This window comes from Schistocerca piceifrons, chromosome 1 (assembly GCF_021461385.2).
Source record: "Schistocerca piceifrons isolate TAMUIC-IGC-003096 chromosome 1, iqSchPice1.1, whole genome shotgun sequence".
Taxonomy (NCBI): Eukaryota; Metazoa; Arthropoda; class Insecta; order Orthoptera; family Acrididae; genus Schistocerca; species Schistocerca piceifrons.
Genome location: NC_060138.1, coordinates 1,153,059,163 through 1,153,083,743, shown reverse-complemented (window position 1 = coordinate 1,153,083,743; position 24,581 = coordinate 1,153,059,163). Strand labels below are relative to the sequence as shown.

Here is a 24,581-nt window from a genome sequence, read left to right as displayed (position 1 = left end):
TCAGACTCTTCCATCGGATTTCCACAGGGTATAGCGTGATTCATCAATCCAGACAACTCGTTTCCAGTCATCCACCGTCCACTGAGGTCGCTCTTTTTACTACCTCAAGCATTGCTTACCAATGCCTACTACATCACGGAGCCCCATTCTTTTTAACTCCCTACGCACAGTCATTGTGATAGTTGGACAGCTGGTAACATTCCGGAACTGATTCCTTCCGCTGATTTCATGCTATTTTTTTTTACAAACACCCTCTGCACTCGTCGGCGTTTCCTGTCCATCAGTACACGACGCCTGCTGTGGTCGTTCCTTCGCATTTCCATTTCACGCTCACATCACTAACAGTCGACTTGTGCGCCTTCAGAATTGTTGGAAGTCTCCGCTAGATTTGTTACTCAGGTGATATCCAATAATTAGTCCACGTTCGAAGCCACTGAACTCTCCTAACCGATCCATCTGCTGTTATTACTTTTCTACTGACAACAGAATACATCATGGCTCCTTTTATACTGGCGTCCACCTTTCTTGACATTTAATGTTCAATTTCTCATTAAGTGGGGGTGTCTGGATACATTGTTGATCGGGTAGTGTGTACCAATGTGTGTGTGAAGGTAAAAGTGCGAGGGGGGGACAACGTGCCTGGTACTTGGAGCAGATTGGGCAACTGATTGCTGCTACTACGTTCTCAAAGGCGAAGGCGCGCACGGGCACACACACACACACATTGAGGAAGGTGGAAGGGAGGGAGGGAGAGAGAGAGAGAGAGAGAGAGAGAGAGAGATAGGGGGGGGGGTTGCGTGTAAACTTACAGGAACACAAAGTTCTCCCATCAGTAGATGATGATGATGAAGTCCCATACTCCCTGACAGAGGGTAGGGGGCGATGCGGGAGACCCGCACCGCTGTACTAGGCAAGGTCCTAGCGGAGGTGGTTTGCCATTGCCATCCTCCGACCGTAATGGGGATGAATGATGATGATGCAGACGGCACAACAACACCCAGTCATCTCGAGGCAAGTGAAAATCCCTGACCCCGTCGGGATTCGAACCCGGGACCCCGTGGGTCAATTCAGAGATATATAGTAGATATAAATTAAATTTTAGAATTCATTACATTTCGTTTTCAGTTTTCCATTTTCATAGTTATTGTTTTTATTGCATTACTGTGTTGAGTTCGTTTATTTCATTTCTAAAATCTTTTCGTGCTCGGGAAGCGAGAACACGAGCTACGGACCCTATCAATAGAAGAAACTGTAAATAATATGTAGTAAAAGGGACATAATGGTCCTATAGCACTTCCCAAATGCACTTCTACGCTAATAGGTACACAATTCATTGGGTCATATTAAGGATTACAATCTGGGTATGAATATGGTAGCTTGTTTTTCACGCTTGACTCCGTGTTGTATTCTGGTGGCGGCTGTGCATTACGAATGGGCTATCTCGTACAGGCATTCATGTACCTCTCGGATAACATTCGACCTTTATGAAAACGCTACTGTTATTGACTGATCAGCCAGAACATCATGACTACCTGCCTAGCAGCTGGTATCTCCACCTTTGGCACACGGCTGCGACGCGTCATGGCATGGAGGCAATGAGTCCTTGGTTGGTCGCTGGAGCGAGTTGGCACCACATCTGCGCACAAGTCACGTAATTCCCGTAAATACAGGGGAGGGGGGCGTTGTGTTCCTCGAACCTCTCCATCACATTCCTAGCCTTGTGATATGGCGCATTATCATGTTGAAAAAGTGCTACTGCAGTCGGGAAACATGACTGTCATGAAGAGGTGCACTTGGTCTGGAACCAGAGTAGCCGGCCGATGTGGACGAGCGGTTATAGGCGCTTCAGTCCGGAACCGCGCTGCTGCTACGGTCGCAGGGTCGAATCCTGCCTCGGGCATGGATGTGCGTGATGGCCTTAGATTAGTTAGGTTTAAGTAGTTCGAAGTCTAGGGGACTGATGAACGCAATATGTTATGTCCCATAGTGCTCAGAGCCATTTGAACCACAGTACGCTATTCCTTGGCCAGCAAGGTGCTTTCCACGAGCTCCACTTGACCCACAGATGCCCACGTGAATGTTCCCCAGAGCATAATTGAGCCGCCACTAGCTTGTCTCCATCCCGCATTGCAGGAGTCAAGGAGTTGTTCCCCTGAAAGACGACGGATTCGCGCCCTCCTATCGGCATGATGAAGAAGGTATCGGGATTCATCAGACCACGCAACGCTCTGTCACTGCGCCAACATCCAGTACCAATGGTCACGTGAGGATTTCAGTCGCAGTTGCCGATGTCGTGTTGTTAACATTGGCAAATGCATGGGTCGTCGGCTGCGGGGGCCCATCGTTTGGAGTGTTCCGTGCACTATATCTTTAGTCACACTTCTGGTCTGCCCATTCTGATGTTCGTTCCGCCACAGTACGCCGCCTGTCCTGTTTTGCCAGTCTGCCCAGCCTACGACATACGACATCAGTATTGAGGAGTGGCCGCCCAGCCCCACGATGTCTGGGCGTGGTTTCACCATGGTTTCGCTACGTGTTGAAGACACTCACCGCAGCACTCCTCGAACACCCGCCAAGTCGTGCAGTTTCCGAAACACTCATGCCGAGCCTCCGGGCCATCACACTCAGCCCTCGATCAAATCAGATAGATCGCGCACCTTCCCCATTCTACACGAGGACAACACACTCACTGATACTACGAGCTCCCTGCGAGTGTCTGATTGGCAATCATTCCTCGCCAGGTGACGCTGCTATCGCCTGGACGGGTTTATATAGAGTAGGTCGGTGGTCATGGTGTTAAAAAATGGTTGAAATGGCTCTGAGCACCATAGGACTTAACATCTTAGGTCATCAGTCCCCTAGAACTTAGAACTACTTATACCTAACTAACCTAAGGACATCACACACATCCATGCCCGAGACAGGATTCGAACCAGCGACCGTAGCAGTCCCGCGGTTCCGGACTGCAGCGCCTAGAACCGCACAGCCAGTGTCAGAATTATTAACATACAGGTACTGGTTTCTGTAATTATGCCTCCGGATCGTTTCTTTTTGAACGCCCCTTATATGTGGCAGTGGTTAACAGTTAAATCCTTGGCCGGCCGGTGTGGCCAAGCGGTTCTAGGCGCTTCAGTTTGGAACCGCGCGACCGCTACGGTCGCAGGTTCGATTCCTGCCTCGGGCATGGATGTGTGTGATGTCCTTAGGTTAGTTAGATTTAAGTTCTAGGGGACTGATGACCTCACATATTAAGTCCTATAGTGCTCAGAGCCATTTGAGTTAGGTCATTGTCAGTACTAATGTAGCCGTCGTCTCCATTCTTCTCCTACTCCGTTGAAGTCGGTAAGATCACAGTATTGCTCTGCTGCGGCCAGTGGCAGTGGACTCGCATGAGACCTGAACAAAGACTGTGCAAGAAACTCCAGTCTTGAGAAGTGTGTCGCCTTACGTAATGCAGCCGTGCTGGCCCGGTGGCGTTTCAGGGAAGGGGGCAGCACAGAGTCGTGACGTCACGTCTGACGTGCCGCGCCCTCGAGGAGTGCCGCCTTTCTGCAAGCACCCCTCTCCTCCTCCTCCTCCTCCCCTCCCCCCTCCACACACACACACAGAAGAGGCTTTGAAGTTGCCGCTGATGCAACTCGTGTCTTTCTGCTTGTTGTTTTATGCAGCTGCCTTATTGTTCCAAGCGCACGACGTTGGCAACACTGGTCGCACTTCATTTTACACTATCCGTAAATGAACTGTTTTCCTGCGCTATCAGTTACATTATGAAGGTACATAATGCGTCATTTTATTTATTTATTTCAGGCTTCAGGACATTGTTGGCGCAAATCGTTTTAAGAGAACTGGTTACAACGAACGAAAAATATCTTGTAAATTTTTTTCTCGAACTGAGAGATTATTTCGTAATTCGCTGACAAATATTTCACTTCTGTCGCAAAAATACCACCGAACCCTATACGTATGTCTCCAGGTGCTGCTTCATCACCTGGTATTATTATTGTCTGTTTGATCATTTCCATATGAGCTATAAAAAGATTCTAAAAACTACTACATATGTTGTGTCAATGGTAAAAGTTCTATATAGATATTTAAATAGCAGTTTTGTAACATTTCTAGCTGCCAAAGAGCACTTCCGTTGCCTGCTGCTGTTGACAGTTTGTTATGATTGGTCGTAGCCAATCCGTTGATAGTATACAGTAGCCAATCTCTCGATCTCATAATCTTGGTTGCCACGAACATTTACTTGTTTTTCTTTCCCGAAATACGTCGCTTTTTCCGGGATAGTGATTAGGTTCAAATCGTTCAAATGGCTCTGAGCACTATGGGACTTCACTTCTGAGGTCATCAGTCCCATAGTGATTAGGGTAGGACCTAATAGCCAACCTTAAATGAAATACCAGCTAACTTCATTTACGAATCAAGGGAAATTAGGCAAAACCAGTGACGTTGATTACCCACATCCGACACATGAGTCGTCGTATTCGCTTCCCATCATTCATCGCACAATTGGCATCCGCAGCACGCAACGGAATAGTTGGGTACTCTGTAAGTACACGTTTACCGTTTTAACAATAACCAACAGCATTACACGAGAATGGTACAAATATTAACCATTCGGAGAGGAACAATAATGCTCGAAATACAATGTTCGTCAATACAAAATCATCTTATTTGAAGGCGGAGTTTAGTTGCCACTGAATTTGCCTGACACAATCACAGTTGCATTCATTCTCATCGGGGATCTTAATCACACGTCTTCCAATGGAGCCCTAAACAGACTTCCTTCTAACGCATTGTGCTGAATGTCTCTTAAGCCATTAATATAAAATATTTTTGTATACGTTGACGTTGTCATCAACCCAAATATTAGTTTGGACACCACAGTGCTTTACTAGGCGCGGTCCTATTTGAGATGGTATGCCGTTTCCTTACTCCGATCTTTGAAATAACTTACTCAGGAAGTTATAGCGAGACCTACCGCTTAACGTGGACTGGGAACTACGCTACAACTACGCAGTTTTCCCATTAACAAACATTGTCAGAGTTGAAAGATACGGTCAGTAACAACTAAAAATCCTAGGACTCACTGGGTATCGCACCCACGACCTGTTGATTCTTAGTGCGATAATTTACTGCTGGGCCGTGGAAACAAAATTTTCTATAACTCATGATTGCTGTATCCTATCTACCGAGATGCTGAAGCAAACATGGTTTTGTAGATAAATCGACCAACTTTCTAACAGCGTTCGTTAACCCTAGAAAGCAGAAATACAGTGGCATGGCGCTTGTTATAGTCTGCAGTGTAGGATACTACAATTAACGGCGGACTCATAGCAGGCTCTGCGACCCGGTGTTTATGCGGCTATGCAAACAACGCCCCCCCTCCCTCTCATTTTGTGTAAAGTTACACACCATGTGTAATTAAAAAATCTCATGACTCCTTTAAAAATGACCACAGTTACCTCAGTAGCTCAGCAAAAACATGTTTCCAAACAGTGATTTTATGCCGTCAAATGCACGGGCGTTTTTCGTCAACTTACAAGTTAGTCGTGAAGGCTGTGGCTCCGAGCGTACGAACAGGCTTAAAGAGGTTTGTTTCTTTTAGTGCCTTCCTAATTTACACTTCCCTTGTTTCGCGAACTTGATCTAAGCAAGTGCTGTGAAGTTTCCTGGACAGATGTGAAACACGGAACAGCAAACCAAGTTCCTCCGCCGTTTCGCCACAGGCCACTGTAAATTTTTCACGTCTTCCATCACGAGAAATAACCACAAAGTAATTTATTTTATATGTTCTGCCCCTTATTCTCACGCCAGATACGTTTCTATTCATTTGTTCATTCTGCGGAATGAAATACGTTGTCTCGAAATTTTTCCAGAAAATAAGTCGTTGATTCCTCGAAATGGTCAGATTGTTGTTCTAATCTTCTGGATAAACAAATTTATGTCAGCGCTATTTTGAACTATTAGACAACGGCCACCTGGGTTGCACAGTTTTTTTCCTTTGTCACGTTTACACCAAGTTGATAATTCTACCTCTTTCCACTCAATATTACGTTGTTGAGTTTCTTTATATCCTAAGAGACCTCACCTGAAACACAACCGAGGAAAACAACAGAATAACCGTAGCGAGGATCTGAATTCAAAGTTACATGCAGTCTTTTGGTCTCCGTATGCCAGGATCCCCTAAATTACTTTTGGAGATTCCTCCCCCCCCCCCCCCCCCCCCCAATCGCTTCCTTGTCTCATGCTAGCTAGGGGTCTGTTTCAAGTCATCTCGATGACTGTCTTCCTTGTAAATGATATTCCAATTAAAAGCTGGCGACGTTCCCAGTGATCCACGCACTGCCAGCTAGTCTTACTCCGATTCTTGGTTAAAAAAAGAGGAATGTGCTTTTTTTACGTGCGCTTCTCCGTTGAATTAATCCCAGCTAGGTCTCTACTCTCTGCTAGAAATGTGTAGACACGCGAGTTGGAACTCTTTTTGTAATTATATTGTTTCTCGGGTTAGCCAGCTTTCTGTTATGTATTTGAGCGAAGTTGATAAGAAATTAATTTAGTGAGTTATAAGTTTTTTCTGTGTTGCCACCAACAAGACCTTTTTTGAATTCAAATATGCAATACATTTTAAGCCACATTGGCGCTTGGACATGACCAACTGCAACTGATCAGCACGAAGCCGCCAATAATTCAGAGACGCTGCTTGAAACTTCCCAAATTACCTCACTTATTGCTTTCTTTCACCTGTATGTAAATTGTCTTGATGATTCACTCTTGTCCATAGAGAATTCTTTTTTTTTTTTATGCCTTAAAGCAGCTTCCAAAATTATTGTCTTCGTCAACGGCAAATTATCCGCGCATCCTTCGTAACCCGAGAAACCTCATCGTCATGCAGAAAGTCTTCCGCCAAGCCAGGACGACTGGCTAGCTGGCGGTGGGCCAGCGCTGCACCTCTGCCGAGTCTTCGTTTTGTGTAGTACTCCGCCGCGGCGGTACATTGGCTTCTAGGCAGCATCCAGCAACACGGCCGGACACAAAGGGCAGCTGCGGCGTTGCCAGTTGTTCCCCCCAATGGCGAGCGGTCCCGCGTCTCCCTTGTCCTCGCATCCCATTGGCTGGCGCGTCTTACTCGCAGCCGCGCGCGGTCAAGGACCAAATGGCCGCCCAAACAGGTTTTTACCTCGTCTATAGTGATGCCTCCCAATCTACGCTTTACTACGCTCGGTTCTAAAAAAAGAGAACAGTGGGCGTACGAGTTCGAGGAACCCGAATAACAAATGCACTCTTGCCACGCCCCGCTGCAGTAGCACTGGCGCCATCTGTTTTACTAAGTAAGCATTGTTGCGCTACGTAGCGATATGCTGGAAACATGATCAAAAATCGTTTTCTGTTCGTTTCTGCGAACTATTGGTACTGGAATCACTTCAGAATTTTGGAGAATATATTTGCCAAACAAGAAGACGAAAGAGAAATATCCGCGATGTATCGAAATAAAAGACAAAAATGAAATCGATTGTCCATTGTCTCGGCCTTCGTGTTTGATACTTCTTTATCTCCTACTAAAGAAATAATTACGCAGTTTTCCATCGTAGCATTATAGATTAATTACGACATTCGTAGAAGTCAAATCTACAGCACACATTAACAGAACAGTTAATTACCGTGTTCCACAACGGAATTTTCCATCAACAAAATAAATTAGTGAAGCCCGTGGAGAAGGCGGTCTTCATGTGGTTTATTAACCCTTAACAACTGTGTATGGTCTATCAGACCGCTACAGTTTTTTGTCTGGTTATATTTCACACACCACTGTGAGGTGAAGTAGACTCTTCTGTGTACCTTCCTACTGGATGGCAAGAAATTGGGCATTGTTGCTGCGACCTGTTTCATATTTTTCGGCCTTCAGAGGTCTCACAGACGTACTGTACCGTAGTGTTTGCGTATCATGGTTTTGCTGAACGTAATCCGTTTCTCCGTGGTGAGAAAAGCTAGACCGTCTATGCAACGTCTCCTATGCGAGACTGATGAGTTCAAGAACGCCTCAGTGAATTCTCAGACTTCAATGACAGTGATAATGACCAAGATTTCGAGTATTTCGTTATCACGATAATAATTTGGAGAAGGAAGCCGAAAGTGATGAAGATGTCACAGGTGATGCCAGCGGGTAACCGTACCTCTGCGGTAGGAACAGAAAGATGTTTTCGATGGAGAAAACGGAAGCCGATAACATAAGAACAAACAGGCAACTCAACATTGCCCTGCAGCTGCCTGGACTGCAATATATTCCGAAAAGTCTTGGAGAAAACTTGCTGTTTTGGAGATATGAGCCTCAAATACAAAAACAGTTTGTGGAAAAACGATAAACAGCAGCCTTTTGTTGTCCTTGTTTGAAGTGGAAAACAAGATATCCATTCAACAGTGTGTCAACATCATTGTATGTAGTGCAACATTGTTTACAGGTGTTATATTTGTTTTGGGGAATTTTTACTGTAACTTCTCTGCAATACTTGAAAATGCTCGTTTACATAGTCTGCTAAGTGTTGTCGATAAAAATTTTTAATGCCTAGACTGCAGTTTTCCTATCACAAATAAAGTATGACAACTAATTTTGGTTGCTATCTGCAATCATCTTCAGATTGTTCAAAAAGTGAGAAGGCGGTGAGGAAGCATTGGAAAGCATCATTAGCCATAGTCATGCAATAACACACATTCATAACTGCCAAAACAATACAAGCACACAGTTTATAAACATCACTGTGTGCAAGCCAGGTTTTAGGCCGTAATCTCACAGGATGCCGATAATATAGGAAAATTTCCTGTTGCATATCCTGCGAATTATGGTCTAGAACCTGGCTTGGTCATAGTGATATTTAAAACTATGTACTGTGTTATTGTTTTGGTAGTTACAAATGATTGTTATTGCATGACTACAGCTAATGGTGCTTTCCAATCTTTAATCACTGTTTTTTCACATTTTTGAATAATGATCTGAAGATGGTTGCAGATAACAACCAAAACTAGCTATCAAAACTTTAATTGTGATAGGAAACTTGCAGCCTAGGCATTAAAGTTATTTTACTTCAAATAGAAATATATTCATTAAAAGTAAGTTATTTCAAAGACATATAAATGTGGCGAATAAATAAGTACACAAAACCCTTGGCTCTTACAGGGCTGTGCAGCACTACTTACAAATTTTAATTTCATATCATTAATTTCATATCATTAACTGGATCTCTTGCTGTATGTCTCTGTTACACATCACTGTTAATTATACTAATAAATGCACTCTATTTTATTAAATTAGTGCCAGAATGTGGCTTGGTCTGTGTTAAACAGCTGTGGAAAGGTCACAGCTGCTGTGGCTATGAATACAGACTGTAAAATGCCCCAAAGGGTCAGTTGATATATACTACTCATAGCCAAAATTACATTGTTTTTTTTTCACGTTTGTGATTACCCCACAGTGTATATTTCTACAACTAATTACAAGTCACCAAGAACTATTATTTTGTATAACTGTCTTGACTCATATGATTTATTCTTAATGTTACAGGAACTCTTTGCACAACTGCAGTTCAGCCAAGAGAGCGCACTTCCTCCAGATGCATTGCGGCGAGCTTTGGCAGAATCGTTCTTCGACCAGCAGCGCTTTCAGCTGGGGTTTATGGATGATGCTGCTGAATGTTTTGTAAGTGACACCTTTAACTAATAATTTTCACAGATTTGCACCTGAGATATAGACACTGACTTGTCAGTTATTAACATGTGCATGGCTCAGCATGAACTTCTTATCATTTTTAGGAAAATATCCTGCTGCGCATTCACTTTCACATTGCAAGTGGTGAAGCAGAGGATATGTGCAATGCTCGCCACTGTATACCTCACCAGAAATTTGCCATGACACTCGTGGAGCAGAGTGTTTGTGGGGCTTGTGGTGCAACATCTGAGCCCCTTCCATTCACACAGGTAATGAGAAGCAGAGTCAGCCATATAGTCAATACAAAACAGCTATGTGTGGTCATGATACACACGAAAGACTGCAATACTTATTTACCAGTAACTGAGTAAAGAGGTAGAGGTCTTGGTTTCTTCTCTCACTTCTTGATGGCAAGATTTCATGTTTAAGTGTTGGAAAGAAATTAGCTCAGAACAATGTAAATTTACATATAAGAGAATTATTCTTTTCAAAACCACTAATTGTTGAGTGACCACAGTTTATTCATACATCTATTACCTCCTTCAATAAAACACTTACGGTGCCTCACATTCAGCTTAGGCTCTGTATTAAGATATGATTGCGGAAGACTGTGTGTATTTGAAATTTTTTGGAACTCTCAGTTTATGGAAAAATGAGACAATTTATTTTAGCGAACAAAAATTGTTTATATTAAGGAATGTTTGTGTGTCAGTCATGCAAAGTGATGTGTAATGAGGCAGATTATTGGGAAATTATTTCAGTTTAAATTGTTAAAGTAGTTTTGTTGTGCCACATGAGTTCAAGCATTCAAAAGATATTTAACTGGGAGGGAACCATTTTTTGTATCAAACCTTTAGTGGCATTCTTATAAACATTTTCGAAGCTTATCAGCAGTTATAAAATAGATATTTTTGAAGAAAGTGGTATCATTGTTGAAACTATTATTTAAATACCGATTTGGCAGTTCTTATAAAACGCCATTTAGAAAAGACTACATTAAGTGCCTGTGAAGTTTTCTCTCTGAATTCGAAATTTTTTTGTGGGAAAAACTACATATAGTAATGTTCGTGATTAAAACATCCCCTGCAGTTGCTTAATCTTTAACATTACACTTAATAGTTGTGGATGTCCCACCAGCAAAAATTTGTGTTACTATATAGTGTGTTCATAGTCTACAATCAAATCAAAGTTAGCACACAGTGTTGGGGCCAGGAAAATTAATCTAAACTATTGCTTCATAGATATGGCATTGAATTTTGGGTATGAATGAGTACTTCAAAAGAAAGAAGAGCATGTCTTTGAGACAGTACAGCTGTTAGATTGGCAGCCTAATATAATGTAGAAGAAAACAACAGTCCTATAAAATTTATAAGCATTCCTTGATGTGTATTCCACAAATTGTTTGTTACTCCCCACAGATGGTGCATTACGTCTCAGCATCTGCACTCACTGCCCAGGCACGTCAGACGTCTGCAACAGCTCTGCATCCTGATCTCTTTGGCCAGCTACTCAGGAAGGCTGGTGGAATGGGAGATATTCGAGACTGTCCGGTAATTAGAACTTACACACATCTAACTCTGTTTCTCATTGAATACTGGAAATAGAATAGAGAATAATTTCAATTATATATAAAAACAAAGATGAGGTGACTTACCGAACAAAAGCGCTGGCAGGTCGATAGACACACAAACAAACACAAACATACACACAAAATTCAAGCTTTCGCAACAAACTGTTGCCTCATCAGGAAAGAGGGAAGGAGAGGGGAAGACGAAAGGAAGTGGGTTTTAAAGGAGAGGGTAAGGAGTCATTCCAATCCCGGGAGCGGAAAGACTTACCTTAGGGGGAAAAAAGGACAGGTATACACTCGCACACACGCACATATCCATCCACACATACAGACACAAGCAGACATATTCCCGGGATTGGAATGACTCCTTACCCTCTCCTTTAAAACCCACTTCCTTTCGTCTTCCCCTCTCCTTCCCTCTTTCCTGATGAGGCAACAGTTTGTTGCGAAAGCTTGAATTTTGTGTGTATGTTTGTGTTTGTTTGTGTGTCTATCGACCTGCCAGCGCTTTTGTTCGGTAAGTCACCTCATCTTTGTTTTTATATATAATTTTTCCCACGTGGAATGTTTCTTTCCATTATATATGAATAATTTCAATATATAGATATACTATTTTAACTCACTTATTTCACAATGCTTTCTTGTTTCTTCAACAGAGTGCTTGTGGTGCAAAGATCCAGATATGCCGCACACTGATGAATCGTCCAGAGATAGTATCTGTGGGAATTGTGTGGGATTCTGAACGACCCACACTTGAGCATATAATGGACGTATTTGCTACTGTGGGAACAACACTCCGATTGTCAGATGTATTCCACAGTGTAGTGGATCATCGGTGGGCAGCATCTACAGTGCACTGCCTTGTCGGTGTAGTTACTTACTACGGCAAGCACTATTCCACATTTTTCTTTCACACAAAGTTACGTGTTTGGATCTACTTCGACGATGCCACTGTTAGAGAAATTGGCCCACGATGGGAGCAAGTTGTGGAAAGGTGCCGCCGAGGGCGTTACCAGCCCCTGCTGTTGCTGTATGCGGTTCAGAGTGGAACTCCGGTCCTGACGGACAGTGCTCCCAAAACAGTGACTCCTGTCCCAGTGGCCACATCAAAATGTGGGGCAGCAGTTGTTTCTTCACATCCCCTACAGAGCCCTCTCCTCTCATCTGCACCTAATCAAAACCCAGTAATGCGCAGGTCCATTACGCCTAGTCCGGAAAAGACGTCGGCCTCAGTAAGTGGAACTACTGCCACACCTCGCAGAGCGATAACACCTAGCCCGGAAGGGCCGCTGCACCATTATAACACACAGCATCACAATGGACATCCACATGTTGTTAACAAACCCTACTGTGAGTATCAGAACCTCAGTGACATTCAGGATGCTATTTTCGGTGCTGAAAAACACCAAGAGGCAGACGAAGTAGACTGCGTTGCAAACAGAATGGAACCCAGCTACATAAGTCGCAAGGCGGTAGAAAATGTGTTGACTTTTCAACAGCAGAAGAAACAACAGATGGTTCTGCAAAGATGCAACAGTGGTGGCAGCTACAATGGAACACCTGTTGGAAGCCCAGATGGAATAAACATTCCAGAGCATCTGAATGTCCCAAGGAGGAGAGACTCCGGCAACTGGAGCGGTGACAGGAACAGTGCTTCATCGTCATCCTCCACGTCAATGGAGAATCCGTACCTCTATATTGTTGGCAAGATGCAACCGAGAGTGCAGGGAGGAGTACCACGAAGCCCAACTGGCATTAAACCTGGAGAACTGTCAAGTTCGAGCAGTGGGCCATATGATGCTGGATATGATTCTTACTCACTGTCTTCCACCGACAGCTTACCTCTTCAGCAAGGGCTGAAATACAATCTGCAGGTAATTTTTCCTTTCTGCATACAAAACTAATAGTATCATAACTATATAAATACTGTATTCGTTCATTAATTGGCTGTGAATACTAGTGACTTGTCAAATGACTCACATTGAATGCCCTATCAACAGACAAACTTCATTATTGACTTCTTTGCACATTTTATTTGTAGTTTTTATTTAATATATCATTGTTATATATTATGGTGAGGACAGATTGCTACTCACTTCATAGAGGAGGCAACGAGTTGTAGACAGGAACAATGAAATACTGCTAAACTGAGTCGAGCCACAGTGGCCAAAGGCAATGGCCATGTGTGCTGTGAGTTGTATTTGTGTGAATGTGTGTGTGTGTTTTGTAGTTCTGAATATGGGCTTTTTTGTCCGAAAGTTTAATTTTTTGGCAGTCCTTTCATTGTGCCAGTCTAACACTCAGCACCACCTCTATGTGGTGAGTAACAATCTATCCTTTTCATAATATTGTTGTTATTCCATTCTGAACTTTCCATTATTATAAGTTACATGTAATACAGAATGCCTTCTTTGAAACAGACTCCCAAGAGTATTTATTAGTTATGGCACTGCTCAAATAATTTACGATCATTATTAAGTAGCTCTCTAGAGAGGAACGTATGTAGAAAAAGAAAGAGTTACTTTTGTTTGTGTTACTTGTAATAAAAGGCACTTAATGACAGTTTGGAATATAACAGTATGTATGCTTGAATATACAAGGTGCAATAATATGAGACTTCTATAGCCTTTTGTGAGACAAAACTTGTTACAACCAGAGTGATATCTTTCCTTCTTCCTCTGCTTTCACTAGTTATATGTGCGTGTGTGGTAACATTAGTAAGTAAAAGCATTTTTTTTTCTTTTTAGTTGGCACAAATACCAGAAGCAAACTGTGAACGACTCTGTGCTGAGGCAGATCAACTTATGGAACGCTCGAGAGCTGCTGAGGAATCAGGTGACATTCAGGCAGCACTGGGACTGTGCCATGCAGCAACAGGGAGAGCACGTGCTGCCATGGATGCTCCCTATAACAATACTCAGACAATGACCCTGGCTCGCATGAAGCACAATACGTGTGTAATGCGACTCCGTTCATTGCATCGACGACTGTTATTGCAGAGCCACCCTCCGCAGGAAGGTGAGAAGAATCAGTCTTAACATTCTTAATTCAGAAGCATTATTACATACATATGGGATGGTTTTATTTAATTATGTGGAAGCATTTTGTAAAATCAAAGTGCATTTTACTCTGTATTAAATCCCAGTTCAGACAGAAAATTATGCAGTTATCAGCAGGAGGTGGGGAAATAACTACTTAGTAAAATGTAAATGTTTACACATTTAAAACAAGTGGACTCCTTTGGCCAACTTTTTTTTACTGAAGGTAGTAGGACATGACAGCAGTAAACTTGGAAGAGCCAGACAAAGACTTTATATTTATCTCTTTGAAAACAAAAAATCTGAAACAGTTTTTTTGAAATGCTTACATTGATTTATAATGTGTGTAGAGCATTTCAGGAGTAGTGGGAAATATTTTAGGAGATAATAGTATAGGCTAACATCCATTTAACATATGTCCAATTTTTGCTGGCTACAGAGATACAGCCAGCAGACTTAACCCAAACAAACTCTCACAGAAGTTGTTAAGCAAAGGCAAATAATTAATTACAAAGTTGACTTTCATAAATTCAACCTCTGACTTCAGTATACTTTTGAATTCTCTTGACAACAGCGTCTGCAGTTCTTCTGTAGTCACCTAGGCATTATTTTATGAGGGCAGCACTATTCGTAATCCAAATGATCAATTTGTCTTTTGTATTTACTTTTCCTTTGTAGACTGCAGCATGCCTACAGGAAAATATCTAAAAGGGCGAGGTTTGGGGACTTTGGTGGCTAAGAAATTCTGTTCATTTGCACATTCATATGATAGAGGACTGCAGGGCACTCCACTACCCTCACAGAGTTTACTGAAAACTTGAGTAAATGCTCCTGAATCTGGTACTTTGGAATTAGGAAATTAAACTCAAACACAACTTTACAATTTCAGCTTCAAACCAGAAAAGATAATAAATAAAGCTAAATCAACTGGAGTACCAACAAGCAAAATGAAAACTTTTCTTTGTAACCAGTGTATTTAGTGACTAATAAAAATGGACACGTGTTACATGGAATGTTTTATTTGAATAAATCTATACTACAACCTCCTAAAATATTTAATATCCCTCTGGAAACACCCTGTGTGTAGCAAAATGGTGAATACTTGTCCAAAAGTAAAGTTCATAGAAATTAAAACAAATAATGGTTCCCTTTTCTACCAAAGATATTGTCGCAATTGGTCAAAACTATACTCTGCAATCCACTGTGAAGTGCACACCAGAGGATACGTGCCATTGCACCAGTTATTAAAGTTTCTTCCCACTCCATTCACATATGGAGAGCAGGAAGAATGATCGTTTGAATGACTGTGTGCGTGCAGTAATTATTGTGATCTTATCCTCGCAATCATGTGTGAGTGATCTGTAGGGGCTGTAGTATATTCCAAGATTCATAATTTAAAGCCAGTTCTTGAAACTTTGTTAGTAGATTTTTTCAGGATGGTTTCCATCTACATTTAAGAACCTTCCAGTTTAGTTCCTTCAGTACGTTTGTGGCAGTCTCCCATGGACCGAACAAACCTATGACCATTCCTGCTTCGCTTCTCTGCATACGTTCAATATCCCCTGATAGTACTATTTGGTATGATTCCCCCATACTTGAGCAATATTCCAGAACTGGTTACATGATTTATTTGTTAGCAATCTCTTTTTGCAATTCCCCAGTATTGGATCAATAAACCAAAGTCTACCAGCTGCTTTACCCACAGCTGAACCTATGTGACCATTCCATTTCATGTCCCTTCAGAGTGTTACACCTCTATATTTGTATGAGTTGGCCACTCTGAAATCTTATCAAGATCTGATTAATATATAACATGAGCAGCAAGGGGCCCCAACACACTTCCCTGGGACTCACCTGAAGTTACTTCTATATCTGATGATGACTTTCCATGCAAGACAACATGTCTCCCTACCGAAAAGTCCCCAATCCAGTCACAAATTTCATTTGAAACTTCATCGATCATACTTCTGGCAGTAAGCATAAATGTGGGAGCTCTGAAATTTCTGGAACAAGGAATATATTCTTCAAGCGATGGAAGGGGAATGAAGGGGGAGGAGATAGTGAATGTTTTGACAGCCATGATAGAATGTTTACATGGATATGAGATGACAGGCTTTGATAAAAACAAGTAACATATGATTAATTATTAATGCAGTTTTTAATAGTTCCATCACTTATTGATGTGTACCATGTCTGGTTCCACATCTCTGGTTGTTCTCCTTTGTGGCAGAACGTACAGGACGTGACAGATAAATGAATGCAGCTGAGTCTGTCTAAAGTGTTCTCCTAAGTTCCCCTCTCACAAAAGCATTCTCTTTCACTCTTTTTTCATTTCCTCTTATCCCTGGAAGAGAGAGCGTATAATTCTTACAGACTGATATCGTACCAACAAGGAAATACATTTGTCAAAATGCTAAGTGCACCTTTTAGCAGTTTTTAAACTTCAGGAGTTGAAGAGCAGTTCAAGTGCACAGAGTTGGATTAATGATTTTGCTGACCACAGTAAACCTAGGAATATTTCAGAAAAAATGAATGTGAATTATTTTATATAGCTGTTGCCTCACAACTTACCATATTTCATGAAATTTGTGTTCAAAAACACACCAGCAGTTGCTAAGTCATCCTCTTTATTGTGCTACCAGTTTCAGTCCACAAGATCATCAGGCAAAGAGATTCACTTAGCAGCTGGGGATGGGTTTTCAACATGATCATGAAAATGAATATGACAAAATTTCATCAGTTCATGTTTCTGTAGAAACTTCCAAGAAGATTAATTTGGGATCACTATATTCATACGAACAACTAGAGTCTTTCACCAAGAAAATCACTCATGTTTCACTTGTTATGTAAGTGCACAGAATGTGTGTCTGTGAAGTCAGTGGTGTTACTAATTCTGATTACCATGCTGTCAGTTTTCTTTATTTATAGTAAATTCATTATGCTCTGTACCGTCATCATTTTTTAAAAAGATTTTCTTTCAAAATTTCTGGTCACTATTTGAGGGAAGGTTTGTCATTTTGAATGAAATTCCATAAATGGTAACACTGCTCTTGGTATCTCTGGTTGAAATGTTGAAGAATATTTATTTGTAAAAATATCTTTAATGTCAAATTATATTTAATTTATTTCTGTAAAATGTTTTACTCCACTCACCAATTTTTGTATAGAAGTGTTTTGAACGCAGTGCATAGAATAGTGAGTTGTACAGAGCACATGAAAATTAAATTACAGACTAATAAAAATTAAAAACAAGGAGAAATATAACTGCTTCCAAATGTGTCATAATTATTTCATTGGATTAGCTTATTGCCATTGTAGAGTAGACAACACATTACAGTTAGAAGCACCATATATACTTACAGTGGTACATGTTAACCTCCTCTATGAATGATGTCTAAAAAATGTATCAAGCAGTTGAAATGTTGCCATGTCCATTTATGTCTTTAAATGTGGGAAGGAATTACATGTTCAGATATTGTTTTTTTACACATTTCTGACTGACCTGTGTATCATTGTCCAGTGAATGCAAGAAGTTTTAATTGACAATATTACAAAAATGGTAGATTGCTACTCGCAATATAGCGGAGACGCTGAGTTGCGGATAGGCACAACAGAAAGACTGTCAAACAAGTAAGCTCTTCACCGAAAAGGACTGAATCAGATTTTGAGAAAACACACACACACACACACACACACACACACACACACGCACACACAGTACAACAGTTCCTGCCTGCCGAGGCCATTCTGCGAACATGATGAAAGAAGCAATCTGGGTGGTGGGGGTAAGGAGAAAGTTGGGATGGGGAGGGGGGAGATACCAGGATAGGGGTGGTGGACAGTAAAGTGCTGCTTGTGGCAGCATACAGGGATGAGGTGGATAGAGGGTAGGGCAGCTAGGTGCAGTCAGGAAGTTAGACGAAGGGTGGGGGTGAGGGCAATGGAAAAGGGGGAATAAAAAGACTGTTGGTCCATTGGTGGAATAGAGGGCTGTGCAGTGCTGGAGTGGGAACAGGGAAGGGGACAGATGGGTAAAGGACAATGACTAATGAAGCTTTAGCCCAGGAGGGTTGCAGGACCATAGGATGCACTGCAGGGAGAGTTCCCACCTGCGCAGTTCAGAAAATCTGGTGTTGATAAGAAGGACCCAGATGGCACAGGCTGTGAAGCAGTCACTGAAATGAAGAACATCTTGTTGGTCAGTATGCAGCCAGACAGCTTGTTGGTTGTAATGCCCATGTAGAATGAAACACGATGGTTGCAACTGAGGTTAGCATTCTGCATTTGACTTGGGCATGACAACCAACAAGCTGTCTGTCAGCATGAATGGTCACCTACAAACTATAGCCAAGAAACAGCTGGACCACCCAGTTGCTGAGCACACTGCCCAACACGATGTTATTCATTTCAATGGCTGCTTCACGAGTGTGTCATCTCGATACTTCCTACCAACACCAGCTTTTCTGAATTGCACAGGTGGGAACTCTCCATGTCGTATATCATACATTTCTGTGATCCTCCTGGCCTCAACCTCCGATAGTCATTGTTCTTTTCCCACCTGTCCTCTTCCATTCTTCCATTCCAGCACTAAACAATGCTCTATTCCACTAACACTCACACGGTCTTTCTACTTCTCTCTTTTCTGCCCCCCCCCCCCCCACCACCCTCCATCTAACTTTTTGGCTGTACGTACTATTCATCCCCGCTCCCCATCCCAGTCTCCTCCTTACCCCCAACACCCAGACTGCTTTCCTATCATATGCTTCTGCTTACAATCTGGCCTCAGCAGCCAGAGACTGTGGTTGTGTGTGTGTGTGTGTGTGTGTGTGTGTGTGTGTGTGTGTGTGTTGCGTATGCATGAGTGTGTGTATGTTATCTAATTCTGATGAAGGCCTTTTTGGTTAAGAGTGTACTTGTTTGACAGTCTTTTTGTTATGCCTATTTGCAACTCAGCACCTCTGCTATATTGCGAGTAGCAATCTATCCTTTTCATATTATGTCATTATTCCATCCTGGATTTTCCATTGTTAGAAGTGTTAACTGAGTGTTCTGTTTAAATTTCAGATACCGCTGTCGAAGTGCGACACAACCGTGAAGGGAGCAGCTCCAGTACACGAGGGCCAGGGAATAAAGCAAGCAGTGCTCAGCACACGAGGCAAAATTCTCGTGACAAGACGTCAGCAGCACAGCATTCTCGTCAGAACAGCAGGGAACTCTTGTCCAGCACAGCTGAGAAGAATATTGAAATTTATGCCACTCTTCCAAAGAAAAAGGCAGGAGGTACATCACGTAGTGGTGGAAGTGGGAAAACACGAGACAGTACAAATGTTGTGGAAGATGAAGAATATATGTTACATAACAGAACAGGCAGAGAAAGAGGTATAATTAGATCTGTTAAGAAGAAAGACGATGATATGAAAACTCGTGAAAAAAGGGCAAGAAGTGAAGAAAGGAACAAAAATGGCAAGGATTATTCCTTAGCGAGTAACTCCTTAATAACGAGTTCAACAAAGGAAACCACCAACAAGAAGGACAAAGCAAAGAACAGTGATGAAAACAGTAAGAAAAATCCTACACCTGAAGCAAAACAAGGGAAAAAACAACATAAAATTCGCCGTAAATTACTAATGGGTGGTCTCATACTGCGTCGTAAAAATCGATCGATGCCAGATTTGAGAGAAGGCCAGGAAGGTGCAGAAAATGACTCAAGGGGTGGTGTGGCCACAGAACAGAAAGGCATTCTAAGTAATGTTAAAGCTTCTCAAGATGACAGCAGTGTGGGTCTCAAAGGATCAGAAAAATCAAGTACACTGTGTGGCTATTTGTCTGAAGGACATTTGGAATACACAGGTGGTGGCAATCCGAACCTAGAACGAAGCCGTCTTATGAGGAAGAGCTTTCATGGCAGTGCAGGCAAAGTACTTCATGCTGCGAAAGTTCCTCCACCCCCACCACTTCGAACGACTTCCCAGCTGACTGCCAAGATTGCACCTGAATTATGTCAGCCAGGTGCTTTCGAAAGGCAACACTATCCAGTACCCCATGAAGCAAGTTTACAGTCAAATGGGAAGAATTCAAATAATCTTCCACAAGCATATTGTCAAATGCCTCTTACGGGACAGGATGGTGTGAAAATGAATCCGCAAAATAATCGAAGTCCTTACAGTTATAATTTTGATCCACAATCTTTATCTTATATTCAGGCATTTAATGCTAATGCAACTAATGCTGTAGAAGATCAGCTACCTCAAATGATCAACAACGAGGCTGTAACATATGCAAATGGAGGTGCTCTTTATGGTATGGCTCAGTTTTCAAACAATAACAAGGTGGTGACCCAAGCAGAAGTACATAATGAACAGAATAGTATGTCTCCAACAAATGAAAATGTTGCTTCATTCAATCAGGCTCAACAGAATTCCTCTTCAAAGAACAATGGAGAAAGCTCTATTCTTGCTGAAGATGGAAGCACAGGTCAGAACTTGCCACTTCCACCATACCCAAGTCCTGTAAGCTCTGTTGCTCACTCCAGGCAAGCCAGTGAAGATTTCCCACCTCCACCCCCACCTTTAGAAATTGAATTAACAACTGAAGCAATAAACAAACTTTCAGTCTCTGCTGAGGAAGTGAGTGGCTCTCCTAAACAGCAAAATCAGATGACGCAGCCACAGCACCCTCAACAATCTTATCATCAGGTTCAAATACAAAACCATATTCAACTTCAGAATCAGCAGCAACAGTATTCAGTGATGCAGCAACAGCAGAATCAGCAACTCCACCAACACTTGCAGCATTTGCATATGCAACAAACACAACAGTTGCATTCTACTCCACAGTTCCAACAACAGCAGAAGCACCATATTCATCAGCAGCAGCAACTCCAGCAGCAGCAGCAGCAGCAGTTACAGCAACAGCAACTTCTGCAACAGCAACAACAACAGCAGCAGCAGCAGCAGTTACAGCATCAGCAGCAATTACAGCACCACCAACAGCAGCAGCTCCAACAACAGCAACTCCAGAACCTCCATCATCAACAGCAATTACAACATCCACAGATTCAACATCATCACCAGCAGCAGCAATATCAGCATCACCTCCAATATCAACAACAACAAATGCAGTATCAACAGCAGCAGCAGCAACAACAACAACAACTGCAGTACCAGCAGCACCAGCAACAGCAGATTCAGTATCAGCAAAAGCAGCATCATATTCAGTATCAGCAACAGCAACAACTCCTGCAGCATCAACAACTACAAGGTCAGCAGCCTCAACATCCAACATATCAACAGCAACTTCAGCAGCAAAAGCAGCAGCTTCACTACCAACAACAGCAGTCTCATGGTCAACAGCAGTCTCATGGTCAACAGCAGCCTGAGTTACAAGAACACCAAGTTCAGCAACAAAAGCAAGATACTCAGCAACAGGAACAGAGTCCAAGTAGTCTACTTATTCAGCTTCAGCAAAAAAGGCAGGAGATTCTAGCTAAAGAGGCTAGAGACACTGAGCCAGAAAGTTCTGCTCCTGCTAAGTCAGGTGAAGAGTGGCTGAGAGAATTGCAAGCCAAACAAGCAGAAAGAAAGCTTAAGAAATTAAAAAGTCAAACTGACAATTCAGCAAGTAGAGTGGTGCAGGACAGCAGTATATCTAATTCCACCGATACGAGTGATAAAAAAGTTTCGTCTGTAAAAGATTTGGCTTCTAGATTTGAGAGTATTCGAACACAAACACCGTGCAAAAGTGTTTCAGAAAACAGAGTTACAGAAAGTACCATTAATACAGTAAATCAAGATGGAGACAGAGTACCTGCCGTGACACATGAGCATTTGTCTCCTGGTGTTCAGGTGTCAGCTAATACTAACAGTGGTGTACATCAGAATACATCTGTAGATAATACTAATAGTTTTCTATCGTCTTGTCCACCAAACTTACGAGAAAACAGATCTGACAGTGCTTTTGACACAGGCATCCTTTCGGTCAAAAAAAGGAACAGCAGTGTTCCTGGAGGACTGGAAAGTGTTTCTGCATTAAAAACACATGAAAATTCTGCAGGATTGGATGTAAGTGTTTCATTTGCGGAACTTAAATCAGAAGGTCTTAACAGCAGTTTTGATACGAAAGAAAGTAGAAGAAAAAGTGGAAAGAAAAAGAATGTGACTTTCTGTGATCAGGTTATTTTGGTGGCAACTGCTGAAGATGAAGAAGAGGACAGTTACATTCCCAATCCAATATTAGAGAGAGTTCTTCGCTCAGCTTTCCACAAACCTGATGCACATGTCGCACAACATGATGTACAGATAGAAGTAAGAAGCCTTCAGGGGACGGACAGTCAGCAGGAAAGTAATGTGCATATGAAAGCAATGGAAGTGACTTCGCAGCCAAGTAACATGGCCCAAATAAATGCATACACTGATAACAGGAATGCACAACCTTACGGTCAGCCATGGATGCAAGACCCAAAGCTAGCTGGTAGTCCATCATTTCAGGACACACAAAGGCTACCAGCACAGCCAACTGAATATTCTTCAGATCAGAATAGAGGTAAATTACTGCATCATCAGTCTACAGACACCATTAGAGGTCATCCCTCACAGTTAGCAAATCATCAGTATCCACCCCAATACCCACAAACATTTCAACAGCAAAGGACTGTTTCATTATCTCAACCTCATACAAAATATCCCATACCAGAAATGAGTTCAAATGCGTTGTACAATGACAGTGCAAATTTCATGGATCATCAGTATCAGATGCAGGCAGGGCTACCCCAACAGGGAAATGCAATTGGTCACAATGCATTTCCAAATAAGGACAATGTCAGCAACATTGCTAACAAACAACGGTATTCTGGTGTCAGCAATCCTGTGATTCAAAAACAACCTTATGACTCTGTGCATCCCTCATATCAGCAGATGTCAGCTTCGCAGCTGCCAGGAGGCCACACAAAAACATTGCAGTATGTCACAAAAGCACAAGCTGCACCAGTGGATCAGGCACGGACTTCTGTGGTCAGAGCCACACCCTGCAATTTGTGTCGTAAAAAAGTTGTAGTTCCTCCAGCAATTTATTGTGCAGACTGTGATTTCTATATGTCGAGGTTCCGTCCAAGAAGCTGAGTTTTCATTTAATTGTGGAAATGTGTAATATAGTTAATTAATTCAGAGACTTATTTCTGTTTTTAAAGGCAAACTATAAAGCAGTGCTTTGTTATTTCTGCAAACAGAAAGTAAATGAACAGTATTGATAGTGTGTACAAAATTCTTTATGAACTCGTGTTGATAAGTGTTATAAAAATGCTTGATGCATACTGGTGTGAAACTACTCAATTTTAGACACTGACAAATCAAAAAACTTTATTTTTTGTTGTGAAATTTGTTCTTAATTTATGTGTAATAGTGAAAAACATAAAGTCTGAGTCTTCATATGTTAAATATCAATTTCCATAGTACACAGCTAAATTTTAAGGTTAGTGTTGTTCTACACAGAACAGAACCATTGTACCTGAAATAAATGTAGAATCAAATTAGATTGTCACATAGAGGTTCAATTGGTGTAATCATATAGGAATTTTTATGTGACAGTGATTTTGATCTCATTAGTTCTATATAATTTTGTATTATATTTTTGTAAATGTAATTTTAATAAGAAAAAATAAAACTTTTATTATCTTTTTGTAATTCTGTGGTTACTGTACATACAGTGCTCAGAACAAAATAAGAGTACTGAATAAAATCCTGCAATAATTTACTATTATCAAACATCTGTGTTAACCTATACAAAGGGTTGCAGTCTCAAGATGAATCCAACATGCATGAGCTGCAGACCCAAACCAGTATTTCAACCGTTTGATAGTCAGATAATAAATCACAGTGGCCAGTACAATTCTAACAACAAAGAGAAATTTATTGCAAAAAACCAATTTGTGTTCTACAGTGAGGTAAAAGCTTTTCCATGTCACCTCTTTATTGTCAATTTCTTGAAAATAATTGTTGAATAAATACAACAGGAAATATGCTCATAATGAACAAATCTTCATATTAATTTTTTAATGTTTGGCTATTGATTCATTATTTTAGCAGTAAGTCATCCTCCACTGACATTCATTTCACAAATGACCCATTCCTAATGGGATAAATATTACAAAACATCCTCAAATTATCTAATTTAATTCATGGTTATGCATATGTTCCACCAAACGTTACCATAACGTGACATTGATATTATAAGTCTTGTATATGCAGTATCCATGAAATCTGTTTTTAAAGTGGAATTA

At 41.6% G+C, this 24,581-nt stretch overlaps 1 protein-coding gene across 3 annotated transcripts in view; it reads left to right on the top strand.

Moving 5' to 3' along the window:
- The window catches only part of LOC124781039, a 327,426-nt gene extending 303,085 nt beyond the window's left edge, over nucleotides 1-24,341 (top strand). For 2 of the 3 annotated variants that reach the window (XM_047253824.1, XM_047253825.1), the window contains 6 exons: nucleotides 9,557-9,691; nucleotides 9,805-9,969; nucleotides 11,119-11,250; nucleotides 11,927-13,144; nucleotides 14,018-14,288; nucleotides 19,373-24,341. In XM_047253824.1, coding sequence (XP_047109780.1) covers nucleotides 9,557-9,691; nucleotides 9,805-9,969; nucleotides 11,119-11,250; nucleotides 11,927-13,144; nucleotides 14,018-14,288; nucleotides 19,373-23,424 — 5,973 coding nt within the window. In that variant the 3' untranslated portion in view covers nucleotides 23,425-24,341. The remainder of the gene's footprint in view (nucleotides 1-9,556; nucleotides 9,692-9,804; nucleotides 9,970-11,118; nucleotides 11,251-11,926; nucleotides 13,145-14,017; nucleotides 14,289-19,372) is intronic. The other variant, XM_047253826.1, reaches the window with a different exon arrangement.
- Nucleotides 24,342-24,581: the final 240 nt, after the last annotated feature.